Genomic DNA, 15,615 nt, shown 5'->3' with positions numbered 1-15,615 from the left:
GAGCTTCAGTTGAGGAAATGCCTCCACGAGATCCAACTGGAAGGCATTTTCTCAATTAGTGATCAAGCGGGGAAGGCCCCTTGTGGGTGGTGCAACTCTGGGCTGGTAGTCTTGGTTCTACAAGAGAGCAGGCTGAGCAAGGTGAGCCAGGGGAAGGGAGCAAGCCAGTAAGTAACATCCCTCCATGGCCTCAGAATCAACTCCTGCTTCCTGACCTGCTTGAGTTCCAGTCCTGACTTCCTTTGGTGATTAATAGCAATGTGGAAAGTGTAAGCTGAATAAACCCTTTCCTCCCCAATTTGCTTAGTGGTCATGATGTTTTGTCCTGGAATAGAAACCCTGACTGAGACAATAGTAATAGGTAACAAGAAGAGAGCTGTGAACTCGTCATGTAATTAAGTGTTTGCTAGATTTCCTATTGCATAGTTCCCATTTTCTCTTTATATTTGGAAACAATTGTGGTAACATACCTCAGACACTATTGTTGTTCTCCCCCCTGCCCTGCACTCAAAGCTGAATTCTCAGCCAGATTCTAGTGATGTCCTCTCCATTCAAAAGCTTCAACCTTTTAGTGTTTTTTTTAAATGTTATTATTACATTTATTTATTCTGTGGTGTGTGTGTGTGTGTTTGTTAAATCAGAACATGAGTGTGTGTGTGTAAGACAGAGACAGGGTGTGTGTGTGTGTGTCAGTGGACAAGTTGTGAAAGTCAGTTCTTTTCTTCCCTTACGCGGATCTCAGGAATCAAACTCAAGTCCTCAGGTGGCCAGGTACATGTCACCTGCCTTTGCTTTATTATTATTTAGTTTTGGCTTTTGAGCCTAAGTGTTATGTTTCATAGGTTGACCTTGAATTAGCTATGCACTGAGCTCCTGATCATCCTGCCTATATCTTCCAAGTAATGGCTACAGGAATGGGCCACTGGACCTAGCAAGTGAACCTACCTGTTCACTCCAAAAATGCACAGCAAAGAATGTTTTAAAATAGGTTCATTTTAGGAAGCTTGTCCACATTTTAAATGACAGTTCTGTTAAAGTATATTGTGTTTTGGCCTTTGTTAAATGTGACTTTTAAAAGCAATTCACCTTAATAGCCTGGGAGACTATAGTGCTCACTGTATTTTTGGTGCTGAAACAGAAAGGTGGCTCTAGAAAGCTGGAGTTCCTCATCTTTAAGTTCCAGACTGAGATATCTATCTAGATATCTTCAAAAATTCAGGGAAAGGCAAGCGGTGGAAATGAAAATTAAAAACAAGAACAAGCTTTACATATATTTGATTGTTATCCCTTTGGTGGGTACTTGGAAAACCACGGATGGAATTTTCCTTCTGAAAGAGGTGAGGAGCAGGCAGAATGTGAACATCTAGTTAATGAGCTGAACTGGCCAGTGCCATCAGGACTGTAAGCAGCTATACCACAAATCCAGGCCTTGGCAAACTGGCCAATTTTTCCTCTCTTCGGTTTTCTTTTTACAGACTGGCTTTCTTGACAACTTCAAGATGGAGTCTCATCCTTGCCCTTTTTATGAAGAAGAGAAGCATAGCTTCTAGTTAGTTTTAGTAGAGGAGTGAAGTACATTTCTCAGATACAAAGAGAGCACTTCAGATGTTTAGACGCAGAATGGCCAAGCCTGGCACTTTGGGAGGTCAAGAGAAGGCTTGAATGGCTGGGAGAGAAAGCAATTAGATGTTCCACACCTTTGGTTTTTCCCCAGACAGGGTTTCTCTGTGTAGCCCTGACTGTCCTGAAGTTTGCTCTGTAGACCAGGCTGGCCTCCACCCAGAGATTTGCCTGCCTCTGCCTCCCCGAGCCCCAGATTTTAATGTTTATTTATTTATATATTTTTCTAACTTTTGAATGAACACAATGGAATGGATGGGCCCTTGGAGAGAGAAACAGGATGGAGTGCGTGGCAGCCCCGGGGATCAGCTCACTCCCACAGGCCTCCCAGGCCGTGGAGCCAAGAGGCCTCCCTGCCTCGGCCTCGGCCTCAACAAAGGCGGAGAACGCGCAGGCCGTCGGTCCATGGGGCGGGAAGCCGCGCGCCGCGGCCGCTGATTGGCTGGCGGGCCCGGTCGCCTGGTGCTATTTGTTGTCCCCGCGCCAATGACGCAGTCGGCGTCCCGGCGTCCGCCCGCACGTGCAGCCGTTTAAGCCGCGTCGGCGGGCCGCGAGGAGCCCGGGGAGCCTGGAGCGGAGAGGTGAGTGGGCCGGCGGCCTCGTCTGCCTTCCAAGCCTGGCCCTGGCCGCCCTCGCCGGGCCCCGCTGGCCTTGTGGGCAGACGCCGGCCGGCCGGAGGCTGCGCCCGTGGGCCTGCCGGGGTGGTGGGCCTTGAGGTCGGCCCGCTGGGGCCTTCCCGCCGCCGCCCCGTGGCGTCGTGCGGAGCGGAGCGCAGCGCAGAGCGGGTGTGAAGGCTTGAGGCCTGCACGGGAGGGAGGCCCAGGGAAACCTGCAGCTCAGCGCCGGGGCGGCCATTTCTCCGAAGAAACGGTGTTGGCGGTGCTCGGGAAGCGCTTGGCCCTACGGCGAAGGAATTGGGGGGCCCAGCTCTGGACAATTTTACCCCCTTAAGTCTCCAAGGCCTCAACATCCTGTCTACCAACAAACAACATCCTGTGTACCATGGCGCGGCCACAGTGGGAAATAAACTTGAATATTATTTCAGAAACTACCCGTCCACCTCATACGCACGAAGCCATTTGGGAATCCTTTCGGGCAGAACCAACAGATTTTGGGGGGCAAATTGGCACCCCTGGGAATGTGGGGATTGCTTGAATTGCTTGATTCACCAAGCCTATGAAAGATAAAAGTGCTGGCTATAAAGATCACCCTTAGGCAAGACGGTAAAGGCTTTGGGGAGGCGGGGGGAGTTAGTTTAGTAGTTGCACGTGGTGAGAAGGGACAAAAAGAATATATATATATATATATATACACACACATACATACATACATATAATGTGGTGGTCGCAAACCCTACTGCTTCATTTACTATGGGGTTGCTAGAGTACAGCCCCATAGAAGGGACAAAAAGATTATATATATATATATATATATATATATATATATATATTGTGGTCGCAAACCCTACTACTTCATTTACTATGTCTTTGACCTAGAGTACAGCCCCATAGTTGAAAGATAGCAATTCTGATGTGTGCATGGTCAAAAGTATCTTTTCTTCTTCTTCTTGTTTTTTTTTTATTTTAAGGAACCTGAAGCTATCATGGGAGATGAAGATTGGGAGGCAGAAATACTCAAACCTCATGTGTCTTCCTATGTTCCTGTATTTGAGAAGGTAATAAAACTTACCGAGTTATTAAAAGGTGTGGATTTGTATCAGTTAATAAACTGGCGAGGAAGTTGTAAATGTTTATAGCCTGTTTCAGTGTTTATCTGCATGTGATTTTTTTTTTACCTATCTTTTATGGGGAATGAGAAAGGCAGGCTGGGCTTCCAGTTGTAATGTGATAGTAACAAGCAAAAGCTGTGTAATTCAAATCTCAATGATTTGAGACTTAGAGGCGAACACAGATTTGTACAATTGTGTTTGAAAGTCTTGGCAGATAACTTGTAAATAGAAAATATTGAAAGTAGTGATTTGATTTTGGGTGGTACTTTGAATTCTGAAAAGTAATTTTACATAAGGGGCTCAATGAGAATATACTAGACTATAAAATAGTAGATTAGATTTGCTGAACGGCCTTTGGGGAGTTAAAATTATAACTCAAGAAGGAGCTTTGGGGTTTCATCTTTTAATGGAATGTATTTTATAAGCTACTGTGTTTTGCAGAAGTTCCCTCACACTCAGAATTCCCATTTTATGCGGACGTCAGTTCTGATTCCAAGTGATGTTCTTGTGGAAGCGCTTATTTTATACCAACATAAAACATTCAGTGTTTTGATTTAATTGGAGTTGATTGATATGTGGGCTTTGAATTCAAATACCTCAAATAATAATCTGACTGGGTAATATTTCTTGGCTTGGAATCTATTTTAGGTCTAGCACCTTTAATATATGTTATCTGTTAATGGTTCTCTTTACATCATAAAAATAAATCTTTTGGAAGACAAATTACCTAAAAGTCTTGCTCTCCCGCTAGATTTTTAGTATTTACTCTTCAAAAAATGTACATAGTTTTAGTGATAGTTATAACAATTTTGATTTTTTAACTTTACTAATTATGAATTTATTAATATTTTTTACAGCATTGTATTTTGCAAAAGAATGTACTACAATATGTGATTTTCTTTGGGTGTTTTAAGATAATGGTAGCTTTTTGTTCTTATATTATTATTTATATCTATAGCTGGTTTAATTTGGAATTTTTTTCCAAAAGTGGGACTGTTGCTCCATATGCTCAGAAGACATTTAATGGCTTGTTGTTCCTTCTAGTTCTTAATAGATTTGTACAATAAAAATCTAATTAACTGATGCAGACTCTGCTCTGCTTGTACTTTGAAAGGATCTGTCTGTTTTTCTTTTCTTCAAGATTTTTTATTGTTAAACACTGTGGAGTGTGTTGTGCATATTTTTTTTGCACTGGGTTTCTGAAGTTGGGTGGAAGTTAAAATTTCATACCTTGCTTCCTCTTCCTCTTCCTTTCCCTTCGATTCTCTTTCTCTCTCCCTCCCCTCCCCTCCCCTCCCCTCCCCTCCCCTCCCCCTTCCTTTAACCTCTAAATGCAGGTGTTACGGGCTATCAGATTGGCAGGCTGTTAGGTCTTTGAAATGCACCTTTTTGGAATCTGTACTTTTCAGCAACATAACCAAGACTCTTGACATTGAGAATACTACATTGATAATTACACCTTATGATTTATTATCGTTATATGGAGCCAGTTTGTAGTAAGTTTCTTCTTTTATCTTCAGATTTGACCTCATTGTTGGCTTACTATTAGTGGCTTGGCTTTGTTGATGTGAGTGAACATGATCTAGTTCATGGCCTCTTGACCTTTCTTGAGTAAAAAGTGCAAACAATGGCGAAGGAGAAATATCATTTTTATGGAGGAAAATCTAGTATTTCATTCAGGATTTTAAGACGCTGTTAGATCCACTGAATTTTCATTTCCATTTTTAATTTATTAGTGTATTTGATATAGTGTTATGCTAATACCAGCTTAAACAGTATCTGTGATCAGACTTTTAATGAGCATTCTTTAAGATATAACAATATATGCTTATATACTTAGAAATGTTAGGGTAGTGTTCTGATAGCTCTTAGTACTCCCCAAATCTAGATTTGGAAGTGAATGTACCACCTGTGGCTAGAGCAAAGGGAGTGGAATTGTGAAAGACTGCTTAGCAGCATAGTTGAGGAGTCACAGTTGCTCCACATGAGTACTCTGTTGGCTTCTTGGAGTGAATGTCTTAGACACTTGGTTTGATTACTGTGCAGTGGTGCTTTTTGTTAACTGACTGGGAGAAATTGTAAACACAATCATTTCTGTGTAAGGCCTGTGTGCCTGTTTGGTACATTTTAGGATCGAAAAGTTCCTGAAATTAAAGTGGAAATAAATTGATTTAATCTCTCCATAACTGAAATTTTAGTAGCAGTGATAGTTGATGAGATAAGAAAATGGTAGATGACACCTCAGAGTTAACAGTAAGAATTCAGACAAATATATTCATTCAAAGTTATTTGTAGCTACAGAGAATCTTTATGGGTTAAATATTTGAAATTTCTCTATTGATGTGTTTGGGTGGCTTAAGAGACTACAAATGGTTTGTAGCTAGGTGTTCTAAAAGTAAATGATTAACGACCTGTGATTTATTCAACATAGTTTTACTTAATCCTGTGGGCTATAAATAGTGTTGGACATGATAAAATACTTTCTACCAAAGACATTGCATTGTAGGAGACAGAATAAGCACATTTGAGAACCCACTTAACTGCATGGTAGAGGGAGCTATGAATGCTTAGGCTAAGGTAATGAATCGCATGAGAAATAAAGTGCACCTCTTTTGGTTAACAAGGACTTTTTTATAGTTCTTTTCAATTAAAAATATTTTCAAAACCAATTTGAGTATCACATGTATTGTGTATTTTGGGTGGGGTCATGCATGCATGCTGCAGCCCAGGAGTGGAGAGAAGAGGACAGCTGGCAGGAGTCAGGGTCTGTCCTTCCACCATGTGGGCTCTGGGGCTGGCACGCAGGCTGTCAGGCTTGGTGCACGTACCCTTACTGACTCATGAGACGTGTGAGTCTGTTATGTTGAGGTAGGTTTAATCAAGTGGACAGGGATGGCTTCCTGAAGGTTCTGACTAGTGATCTGAGGCAGTCTCAGCATGTCTGTCCTCTTATGTGTGTGTTCTCCTATTACTTCTCTCTTAATGACACCCAGGATGACAAATTAAGACTCAGCTGGATAATCTAGGATAACACCATATCAGAATCCTTAATTATGCGATTTTCTTTCAAATAAGATATTTATGAATTCCAAGGGTTAGCAGCATATATGGGACAGGAGCTCACCTCTAGGTAAAAAGCTGATGGCAATTGATGGTTCTTAGGGGAGGGAGAGTCAGGTTTTTTTCAGGGATGTAGCCCCTGAGAGGCTACTTGTCATCTGCTGGCTGTGCTCAGTAAGGAGGCTTACTTGATGTAAGTGCTCAGGGAATTTGTAAAAATCATATATGGTGAGGAGGGAAACACGGTGGTGTGAGCATAGAGGAGGATCTGACAGGCAGGGGATAGGGATGGGGATGGGATTTGATCAAGGCTCGGTATATGCATGTATGACATTCTCAAGCAACAACAAACACCACTGCAATTCCGAGAGGAGAGGCTACATTTTTTACAAAGCATTTGAGGTCAGAGGTGAATGGAAGCTGGGCTGGGCACAGCTTGAAGGAAGCAAGGGAGGCAGCAGCTGTGGATGATGTTCTAAGGGAGGCAGAGAAATGGGGCAGCAGCTGGAGAGACAAGGAAGGCAATTTAAGCTAACGAGAAGGGTTAAAAGCATTTTCCTTTTAAACTATTTTGAAAAATCAAACTTAAGCATGGATGAGTTAGAGCAGTAGAATGCACATCCTAACTCCTCAGTCCTTACCTGTTGTAATGTAAGCATGTACCTATTTTCACACGTTGCCTTGGAATTTGTAAGTTAAACATGTGAATATTGAGTTTCATAGCTTGAGGCATCATGTAGTGGTAAAATGTTCCGTTTGCTAGTGCAGGAATGTACCATCATCATTTATTGGTTTAGATACATGAAACCAGTAGGATTTTTACTCTGTTTCACTGGCAGTATCCTGTACTGATAGGGCTGGTTGGATCATTCTTGTTTTGGTATCTGGTAGCAATCAATTTGGGCTGTTTTATTATAGCAGTTTTACAGGGAATTTCAGTGACTGTTGTGGTTTTGCTCTTAGTAAGAACTTTGGAAAATAATTGGATGGTTCCTGAGCTACATAAAACTTTTAAAAGTTGCATAGTGTCTTTTGTGAGAGAAATTTTAGAAAAGTATTAGCTGAAGATAACTACTATGGGTGAACTCTCTCCAACTTTAGGTTGTAACTTTGTATTGCAGTCATTTGACTCTAATATCTATAAGTTTAGGTCATTTCATTTTAACTTACTCGTATTGTGTTCTTATATACATGAATTTCAGAGGTATAGTCTGAAAGTTTTTATTAAGAGGAAGCTTACACAAGAAGAAGTAAAGGAGTGGGCTAATGATGGAAGGCCATTATAGGTGCTAGAAATGAGAAAAGTCACTCCTATTGACTTAACACAGAGAAACTCTGAGAAATGCTGGGATCTTCCAAAGTTAGCTGGGTACTTAGCTATTCATTTTGTAACACAAGTTGAATCTGTTAAGCCCGTTGGTTGGTTTAATTCTGCCACAGTAATGTACAGGTACCTACAGTAGTTTGTTTTTAAGACTAGAAACAGCAACAGTGAGTGTTTGAGATTATTGAAGATAATCTCCAACCACTGGTCCCTCAAGATTAATTGAAATTAACCATGACTATTCTGACCCAGTAGGTTATTCACCACGTCATTGGATTTGAGGAACAGCCCCAGAACCCATTTAGTTTTCAGTAGGTAGCTGGAGTATTCTTTAAAGGTGGGTTCAGGACGCAAGCGGAGAAAACTCACTTCAGAGAGAGAATCTTGAAACGAAAGGATCTGAACCGAGTCCCTGAAGGGAGATGGTACATTTTTATAGGATGGGAATACAAAGTAAAGGGGATCAGGGTGGGCTATTACATTGACCAATCATATTTTGAAACAAGGGGTTAAGCAAGGAAGTTAACATTGGTGACTTGGCCTTAACTGGGTCACCTGGTTTCAAGGTCTTTGAGTTAGCTTTTGTAGCCAGGTCCCCTCCTGGACTCTGGCCTGGAATTTCAGAATGATAATGGAACAAAGGAGTGGGCAAGCTGTATGTAGTCAGTTAAGTGAAGACAAGCAACACATTTACACGTGTGGCTTAGTTAGATAACAGGATATCAGCATCTTCCCTCTCTCTATCCTTTACTGGTTAACAGACGAACATGAAACATCTGAAGAAGCAGGGTAGAACATGAACTCAGCTTTGATCCTGCCAGCCAGGTGGAACACAGGAGGCTGTGCCCTAACAAGTGTAAACATACTAACTCATTTTGGTTAACTTATTTACAATGGTAGTGTCTTAGAAACCATTCTTGAGATAGTCGTCTTATGTAGCCCAAGCTGGCCTGTCTCCTCCTCTTCCTGAGTGTTAGTCATTCCTAGTCACAGTGGCAGTCACAGTAAAGTAAGTGTCTTTACCTGGAGCCTGCTTCTGATAGCTCTGTCCTGTGTTCTACTCTACTCTGCAGCATTGCTGAGTGTACTTGTGATACCCTGAGCTCTGCAGACAATAGTGTGTATTGTCTCTGGCTTATTTACATAATAACAGTTTAAACTTCTCAGTATGAGTCAGCAAACATTTTATGTACAATACTAGTCTGCGAATGATTTAGGCTTTGTAAGTTTTAGTCTCAGGCACAGCTTGGCTATTATATCTATTGATATCATAATTAATGAATTGCTGTATTCCAATAAAATTGTTTACAGAAATGGGTAGCCTACCAGATTTGTCCTGTGGCTGTAGTTTATTAATTTAAGTGATAAATTTATGTAACACGTACAAATTAGGTTACTGTGTCCTGGAATAACTAATGAGAATACATCTGTTGACCTAGAAACCCTCACTGTTTACTGGTGTTTTGCATGCAGTCATACAATAATCTCTCTTATGCAGTATTAAGCAAAGTCATAAAATAATCTCTTTAACTGCAATTTTGCTTTTCATGGTTTCAGTTATAAGTTGCTAACTGTGGCGTAAAAATATTAAGTGGGAAATTTCAGAAGTAAATAGCTGATGTTTTAAATTTCATGTCATTTTGGGTAGCGTGTTAAAACTTGCCACCATCTCCCTTTGTCTTGCCCAGGAAAGTAAGTCATCCCTTTGTCTGGGGCATCTGTGTACACACTGTCTGACATTATGGGTTTAGGGCCCACTGTTACCTAGACGGGCTGATTCTCCTGATGTATGTCAGAAGGTCACAGTAGCTTGATCTTAAAACATCTCTGTGATCCATCGTGCTTCATCTCGTGTAGGTGGCATTAGATCATGTCACCACAGGAGGAGTGAGTAGGGTCAGCAAGGGCTTAACACTGTAGTGCCATAATTGTTGTTATTCTCTTACTACGCCAAATTCATAAACCTTTTCATAGGCATATATTATAAGAAAAAGTATCTCATATATTTTGTATGTATGAGAGATGGGGAAGAGGGAGTGAGGCAGAGAGCGAGACAAGATATGCATGATTATACGCTACTCATGGTTTCAGGCACAAATAGATGACATGTTCTTATTATTCAGAGTAGGAAACTTGACTTTCTTTCTTACAGGATAAATATTCTTCTGGAGCAAATGGAGACACTTTTAACAGGACTTCAGCTTCATCAGGTATGTGTTTAAGGCAAGATGGCTTTTCTTTTTAGGGTAAATAGACTGATATAGAGTGTGTTTTTAAGTTTCCTAATGAGGAGGACTCATTCTAATTTGGATATTTTAGAATAGGGTAACTTGTAGCTAAAGAAATTACAGTGTTATAGACTGTATTATTTAATTTAGTGAGTTGCTGCAAAACTTTTTCCAACTTGAAGGTTGCATGTTTGGCTTCAGGTTGCTAAGCATTGTCCGTCTCCTGATATAAGGAAGCAGGATAGATGGTGAGATTATAAAGCAGGTTCTAATCATGATGGCTGGCCCCAAACAATGGATTAAGCCAGACTTGTCTTACCATTAAGAACATGAATTTTTTTTTTGCCCCAGAAAACTAATTTACTGAAGTTTCCAAGAGAATGAAAGATAAATTCAAAACGAAGTTTCAACCTATTCTGCTGCTCCTGACCCCTCTCTCTGTACAGCTTTTCATCTGGGCTGCCCTCCCCTGCCTGTGGACTACCTCTATTCTATAGAGTTAATGTATGTGCTAACATGGTAGGAAGGGTAGGGGTTGGGCTAAGAAATTAAATCATGGCAGTGTTTTGTTTTGTTGGAGCCTGAAACCGGCCCAAATGTGATTGCTGCTGTGCAGTGAGAGACTTTTTAATTATGGTAAAGTGTACATAATAGTGACCATCTTCACCACTGATGTTTTTATGACTGTGTGTGTGCATTATGTGTGTGGATGCTGTGGCATGTGTGTGGAGTTCGGTGTTCTGGGAATCGAACTCTGGATGCTCAGGCCTGTCCAGCAAGGACTTCTACTTGCCAGCCCCAATCTTTGCCATTAAAAAGAAAAGATTTACTTATTATTTATGTGTATATGTGTTTTGCTAACGTGTGTGTAAGTGCAACATATGTATGCCTGGTACCTGAAGAAGCCAGAATAACATGATAGGTCCTCTGGAACTGGATTTAGAGATGGTTGTGAACGGCCGTGTCTGTGTGTGTGTGTGTGTGTGTGTGTCTGTGTGTGTGCGCGCGCAGGGAACTGAACCTGACTTCTCTGCAAGAGCAGTCAGTGCTCTTTAACTGCTGAGCCATTGCTGCAGCCCCAAGAGTCTATTTTTTTTTTTTTTTTTTTNNTTTTTTGAGACAGGGTTTCTCTGTATAGCCCTGGCTGTCCTGGAACTCTCTTTGTAGACCAGGCTGGCCTCGAACTCAGAAATCCGCCTGCCTCTGCCTCCCCAGTGCTGGGATTAAAGGCGTGCGCCACCACGCCCGGCAAGAGTCTATTTTTTTTTATCTTCACTGGTTTTAGGTGTATAGTTAGTTGTCAGGCATTAAGCACTCACATGCTACATCATCTGCTATCTACCTTGAGATGTTTTTCATCTTTGCAAACTGAAATTCTGTTCCTATAAAAATAATAGCTCCTGGCTCCTTCTGTGTCCAACCCCTGGCAACCAGACTACTGCACTGCACTGCACTGTACTGCACTGTACTGTAGGGAGTTGAAGTCGCTGTGTATGCATGTGAACTACTGCTCATTTTAAGGAAGTCAAACGCAAGGCCTGTGGGCACACGAGTTTATCATTTCTCCATTAAAGTTAGAGGATGAGGTAAAGCGTCTTACAGTCAGTGGAACTGTTAGCTCACTAGAACTTGGCTTAAAGTGAAGACAAAAAACCCAACTGTGCCAAGGTAGTTTGTAGAATGTGAGCAGGGGTGGGGGTGGGGGGTTGAGACTCAGTTGATGTAGTTAAAGCAAATTTAATTCCTATGGCTCCTTTAAGTTCAAGGTAAATCTGTTGACAAAAGTTCATTAAAACCTTTGCTACTGTCAAGGAGTACTTCTCCCATAAAAGTTTAAATGTATGGCTTTAATATATAACCAGAGGCTCAAGAGCCTGCCTGAAACTAAGAGAAAGCTAATCTTGCTCCCTCCGCATGAAGACTGAGATCTTTTAAACATGAAAAAGATGGGTGTGTAAAAGTGCATTTGATAACGTAACCAGCAGGAACCTGGTTCTTTGAGCTATCAACAAAAGGCGGTTTCAGTAAAGGGATGAAGTAGGCCTATATCATAAGAGAGCGTCGTGATCTGTTGTCATAGAATTTAAAAATTAGATTGAAATAACCACCCACTAAAAGCCATAACTATTGATCTATGAATGCTTAGGCTAAGGTAATGAATCGCATGAGAAATAAAGTGCACCTCTTTTGGTTAACAAGGACTTTTTTATAGTTCTTTTCAATTAAAAATATTTTCAAAACCAATTTGAGTATCACATGTATTGTGTATTTTGGGTGGGGTCATGCATGCATGCTGCAGCCCAGGAGTGGAGAGAAGAGGACAGCTGGCAGGAGTCAGGGTCTGTCCTTCCACCATGTGGGCTCTGGGGCTGGCACGCAGGCTGTCAGGCTTGGTGCACGTACCCTTACTGACTCATTGTGTTGGTCCTATTTTATGATTGTAAGTGTAGCTTGTGGACCTACTTAGAAAGTTATTTTCTTATTGCAGCACATTCTAGTCAAGTGAATGTAGACTAAAATCGATAGATACCTACATAATTGTCAGAAATTTAAAAGTTAGGAACTAAATAATAACATTTCAAATTACCAAATTATCACCGAATTATTCAAAATCTTGGCCTCTGGGTTTGCAGTCCACTGACAGTGACTGATTCTTTTTTAGATTTCTCTATATATTCTGACATAATTGTATCAAATTTCATTTGAATTTTATGGATGTATATTGACATATTTTTTGTTGTTGAGACACAGACTTGCTTGACTTTGTTTAGCTGTCCTTGCTTTCTATACCTTTTCATTCTGTTAAGTTATACTTGATCTGGTTTCTTTTCATTTTTCCCAGAAAGGGAATCTTATTATGTTGTCTCTTGCTTTTAATTATTGTGCCCTGGTTAGTTTTTATCATTAATTTGACACAGCCTAGAGTCACTTAGAAGAAAGATCCTCAATTGAAGAATTACCTGATCATACTGGTCTGAGACCATGTATGGGGAGCATTTTCCTTATTGCTAGTTGATCTAGGAGGGCCAGCTCATGGTGGTTAGAACCATCTATAGGCAGGGTCATTATAGAAGCTACTGGAACATAGGATATTCTCCTAGAGAGGTACTAACAAACACAACTCACTTTTCAGTCAGGCTCTTTGTTGTCATTTTCCTTCTTACACTAGAGATGGAGCCTAGGGCCTCATGCATCCTAAGCAAGACAGAGATACATTCCTAGCCCTCTTTTAACTCTGTGATTCAATTTTGTTTTGAGAATGTATCTCAATACATAGCTGGCTTTGAACTTATATTGTAGCTAAGACTGTTCATGGGTCTCTTCTGCTTCAGCCTCCCAAGTAGCTTGGATCTCACTTTTCTTGTCGGTAAATAAAATTTCTCTGTTAAGTGTGTGGCACATTGAAAAGGCTTTAAATTTGTATATCTGGACACACATTTTTATTTGACTTGCTTTGAAGTGTTGTTTGCTTTAGAAATGGAAGATGGGCCTTCTGGAAGAGATCATTTCATGAGAAGTGGGTTTCCTTCTGGAAGAAGTTTAGGAAACAGAGGTAAGCACCATCTTTCTTTAATCATCCGAACTGTTGAATAATGGCATAGGGGCTTTGATTAGCTATTTGGTGCAAAGCTAGTAAGTCTGCTATAACTTAGTGGATAATAGGTCTTGTTGGTATAATGAGTTAATTTTGTGTGTGTGTAATTTTGTTTTGTTTTTTTTTGGTTTTTTTTTTTTTTTTTTTTTTTTTTTGAGACAGGGTTTCTCTGCGTAGCTCTGGCTGTCCTATAACTTGCTCTGTAGAACCAGGCTGGCCTTGAACTCCCAGAGATCCACCTGACTCTGCCTCCTGAATGCTGGGATTAAAGGCATGTACCACCACTGCTTGGCAAGTTAATTTTTATTTAATGTCAGGGCTGTGGGGCAGAGAAACGAGGACAGGCATGCCCAACTAGCTTTAAACTCTATATAGTATAATCCATGCTGGCCTTAAACACAGGCTGCTCATAAACTCCATGTGTAATACAGTACAGACAAGTATTGAACTTGGGATCCTCCTTCCACAGCCTCCTAAGTGCTGGGAGTGGAGGTCTGTCCACCACACTGGGTAATGCCTGAGTACTTCATGCTGTTTTATCTCTCTGGTATTAGAAGACATAGTTAAGTGGACAGACAGACAGATTGGTCCCATAGATCAGCTGCTGCTTAATTTCAGGTTTCTGTTTCTAGGAATTGATGTGAGAAGAATGTTGTAAAAACCTTGGGAGCTTAGGGTATAAGGAACTTGGGTGTTAGCTTTCTTAACAAAAGCAGTGTGGGACACACTTCTGTTAGCTCATCGGTATTAAGTCTGACAAGCTATTTACTTACTTTTGAGACAGGGTCTCTTTAACTCAGACTGGCCTCAAATCTGCTGTGTAGCTGAGACTGGCCTTAAAATTCTTATCTTCCTGCCTCCACATCCTAAATGTTGGGTTTTAAAATTACATTTTTAAGCTGTCAAAACTTGTCATGTGCACTGTAATTCCAGCACTTGGCAGGAGGATTTTGAGTTAAGGCCATCCTAGGCTGCATGCAAAACTCTTTCTCTAAACAAACACATGAACAAACGAAAAACTAGGAACATTTGGGTTTAGTAGTTATAGAGCAAAATACCTTCATTTCCCCATAATTAATAGAGTTTGATATTAAAGTGCTGAAAAATTTTATACTATGTTTTGTTATAATGCAATAACATGGTCCTAAAATTTCATGCTAACTCGAGCCTTTATGAGCTTTTTGTCTTTCAAGACATAGCATAGCTAGGACTGTTGGGTAATTTAAAAGTATCTAACACCCATTTCTTTCTCTTTGTGCTTCTTTTAATATATATATTTTTAATCTTTATTCTTTGTGAATTTCACATCATTCACCTCAATCCCATTTTTCTCTCCAATCCTTCTTATCTTCCCTCTGCCTTTTCAACCTCCTCCCTCCAAAGAAAATAGAAAAGAAAAATAAACAAAACAAAGCATAGAAAACATCTCATTGTGGAAGCTGTGGTGTATCACAGTGTTTCCCCCAGATGTTCACATCTTTACTTACAGATGTTCACTGCAGTGAGTCACTGGTCTGGTTTTGAGGCCTCTGGCTTCTGCTACACCATCAATACTAGCTCCTTACCAGGACTCCTCTTGAGTATCCTTTTGTTGCTCTGTGTCATGAGATTGCTGTAGCTTTGGATCAGCAGGACCAGCCTTTCACGTGCTCCAGCAGATAATAGATGAGGTTTTGAGGGTGGGCCAACTTAAAGCCCTGGATCTGGGCCTGGGTGATAGCTAAGTTGGTCATCCTGCCAGCTCTCCTGGGCACCACCAGGGAGAACTCTTCAGCACTGCCCTGGCCAGCTCACCCAGTGCTGCAGCTGGAAAAGGGCTGGACCAGCTCTCTCACTCTCTCACCCTTGGGTTGGCTCACTTGTGCCTTCCCCATCAGGGCCAGCTCTACTGTGTTGCCCAGGTGGGTGCAGGGCCAGCCTGCTCTTCCTGTGCTGCATGCAGCCAGTGAGGGCAGAGAGGGCCGGCTCTCCCGTTCTCATGGCCTTGGGACCAGCTCTCCTGACTGCCTCAGGTGTTGAGGAGGAGAGGAGAGCACTCTCTGTTGCCCTTGCTCACACC

The 15,615-nt window shown here is 41.2% G+C and overlaps 1 protein-coding gene across 4 annotated transcripts in view; it reads left to right on the top strand.

The window, feature by feature from the left end:
- Positions 1-2,130: 2,130 nt before the first annotated feature.
- The window catches only part of Ddx4 (DEAD-box helicase 4), a 52,857-nt gene continuing 39,372 nt past the window's right edge, over positions 2,131-15,615 (top strand). For 2 of the 4 annotated variants that reach the window (XM_021180696.1, XM_021180695.1), the window contains exons 1-4: positions 2,131-2,201; positions 3,209-3,295; positions 9,886-9,943; positions 13,437-13,514. In XM_021180696.1, the coding sequence (XP_021036355.1) occupies positions 3,224-3,295; positions 9,886-9,943; positions 13,437-13,514 (208 nt within the window). In that variant the 5' untranslated portion in view covers positions 2,131-2,201; positions 3,209-3,223. Of the gene's footprint in view, positions 2,202-3,208; positions 3,296-9,885; positions 9,944-13,421; positions 13,515-15,615 lie in introns of all 4 variants that reach the window. The other 2 variants (XM_021180694.1, XM_021180692.1) reach the window with 1 other exon arrangement.

This window comes from Mus caroli, chromosome 13, assembly GCF_900094665.2.
Source record: "Mus caroli chromosome 13, CAROLI_EIJ_v1.1, whole genome shotgun sequence".
Lineage (NCBI taxonomy): Eukaryota > Metazoa > Chordata > Mammalia > Rodentia > Muridae > Mus > Mus caroli.
This window is presented reverse-complemented; position numbering and strand designations above follow the sequence as displayed.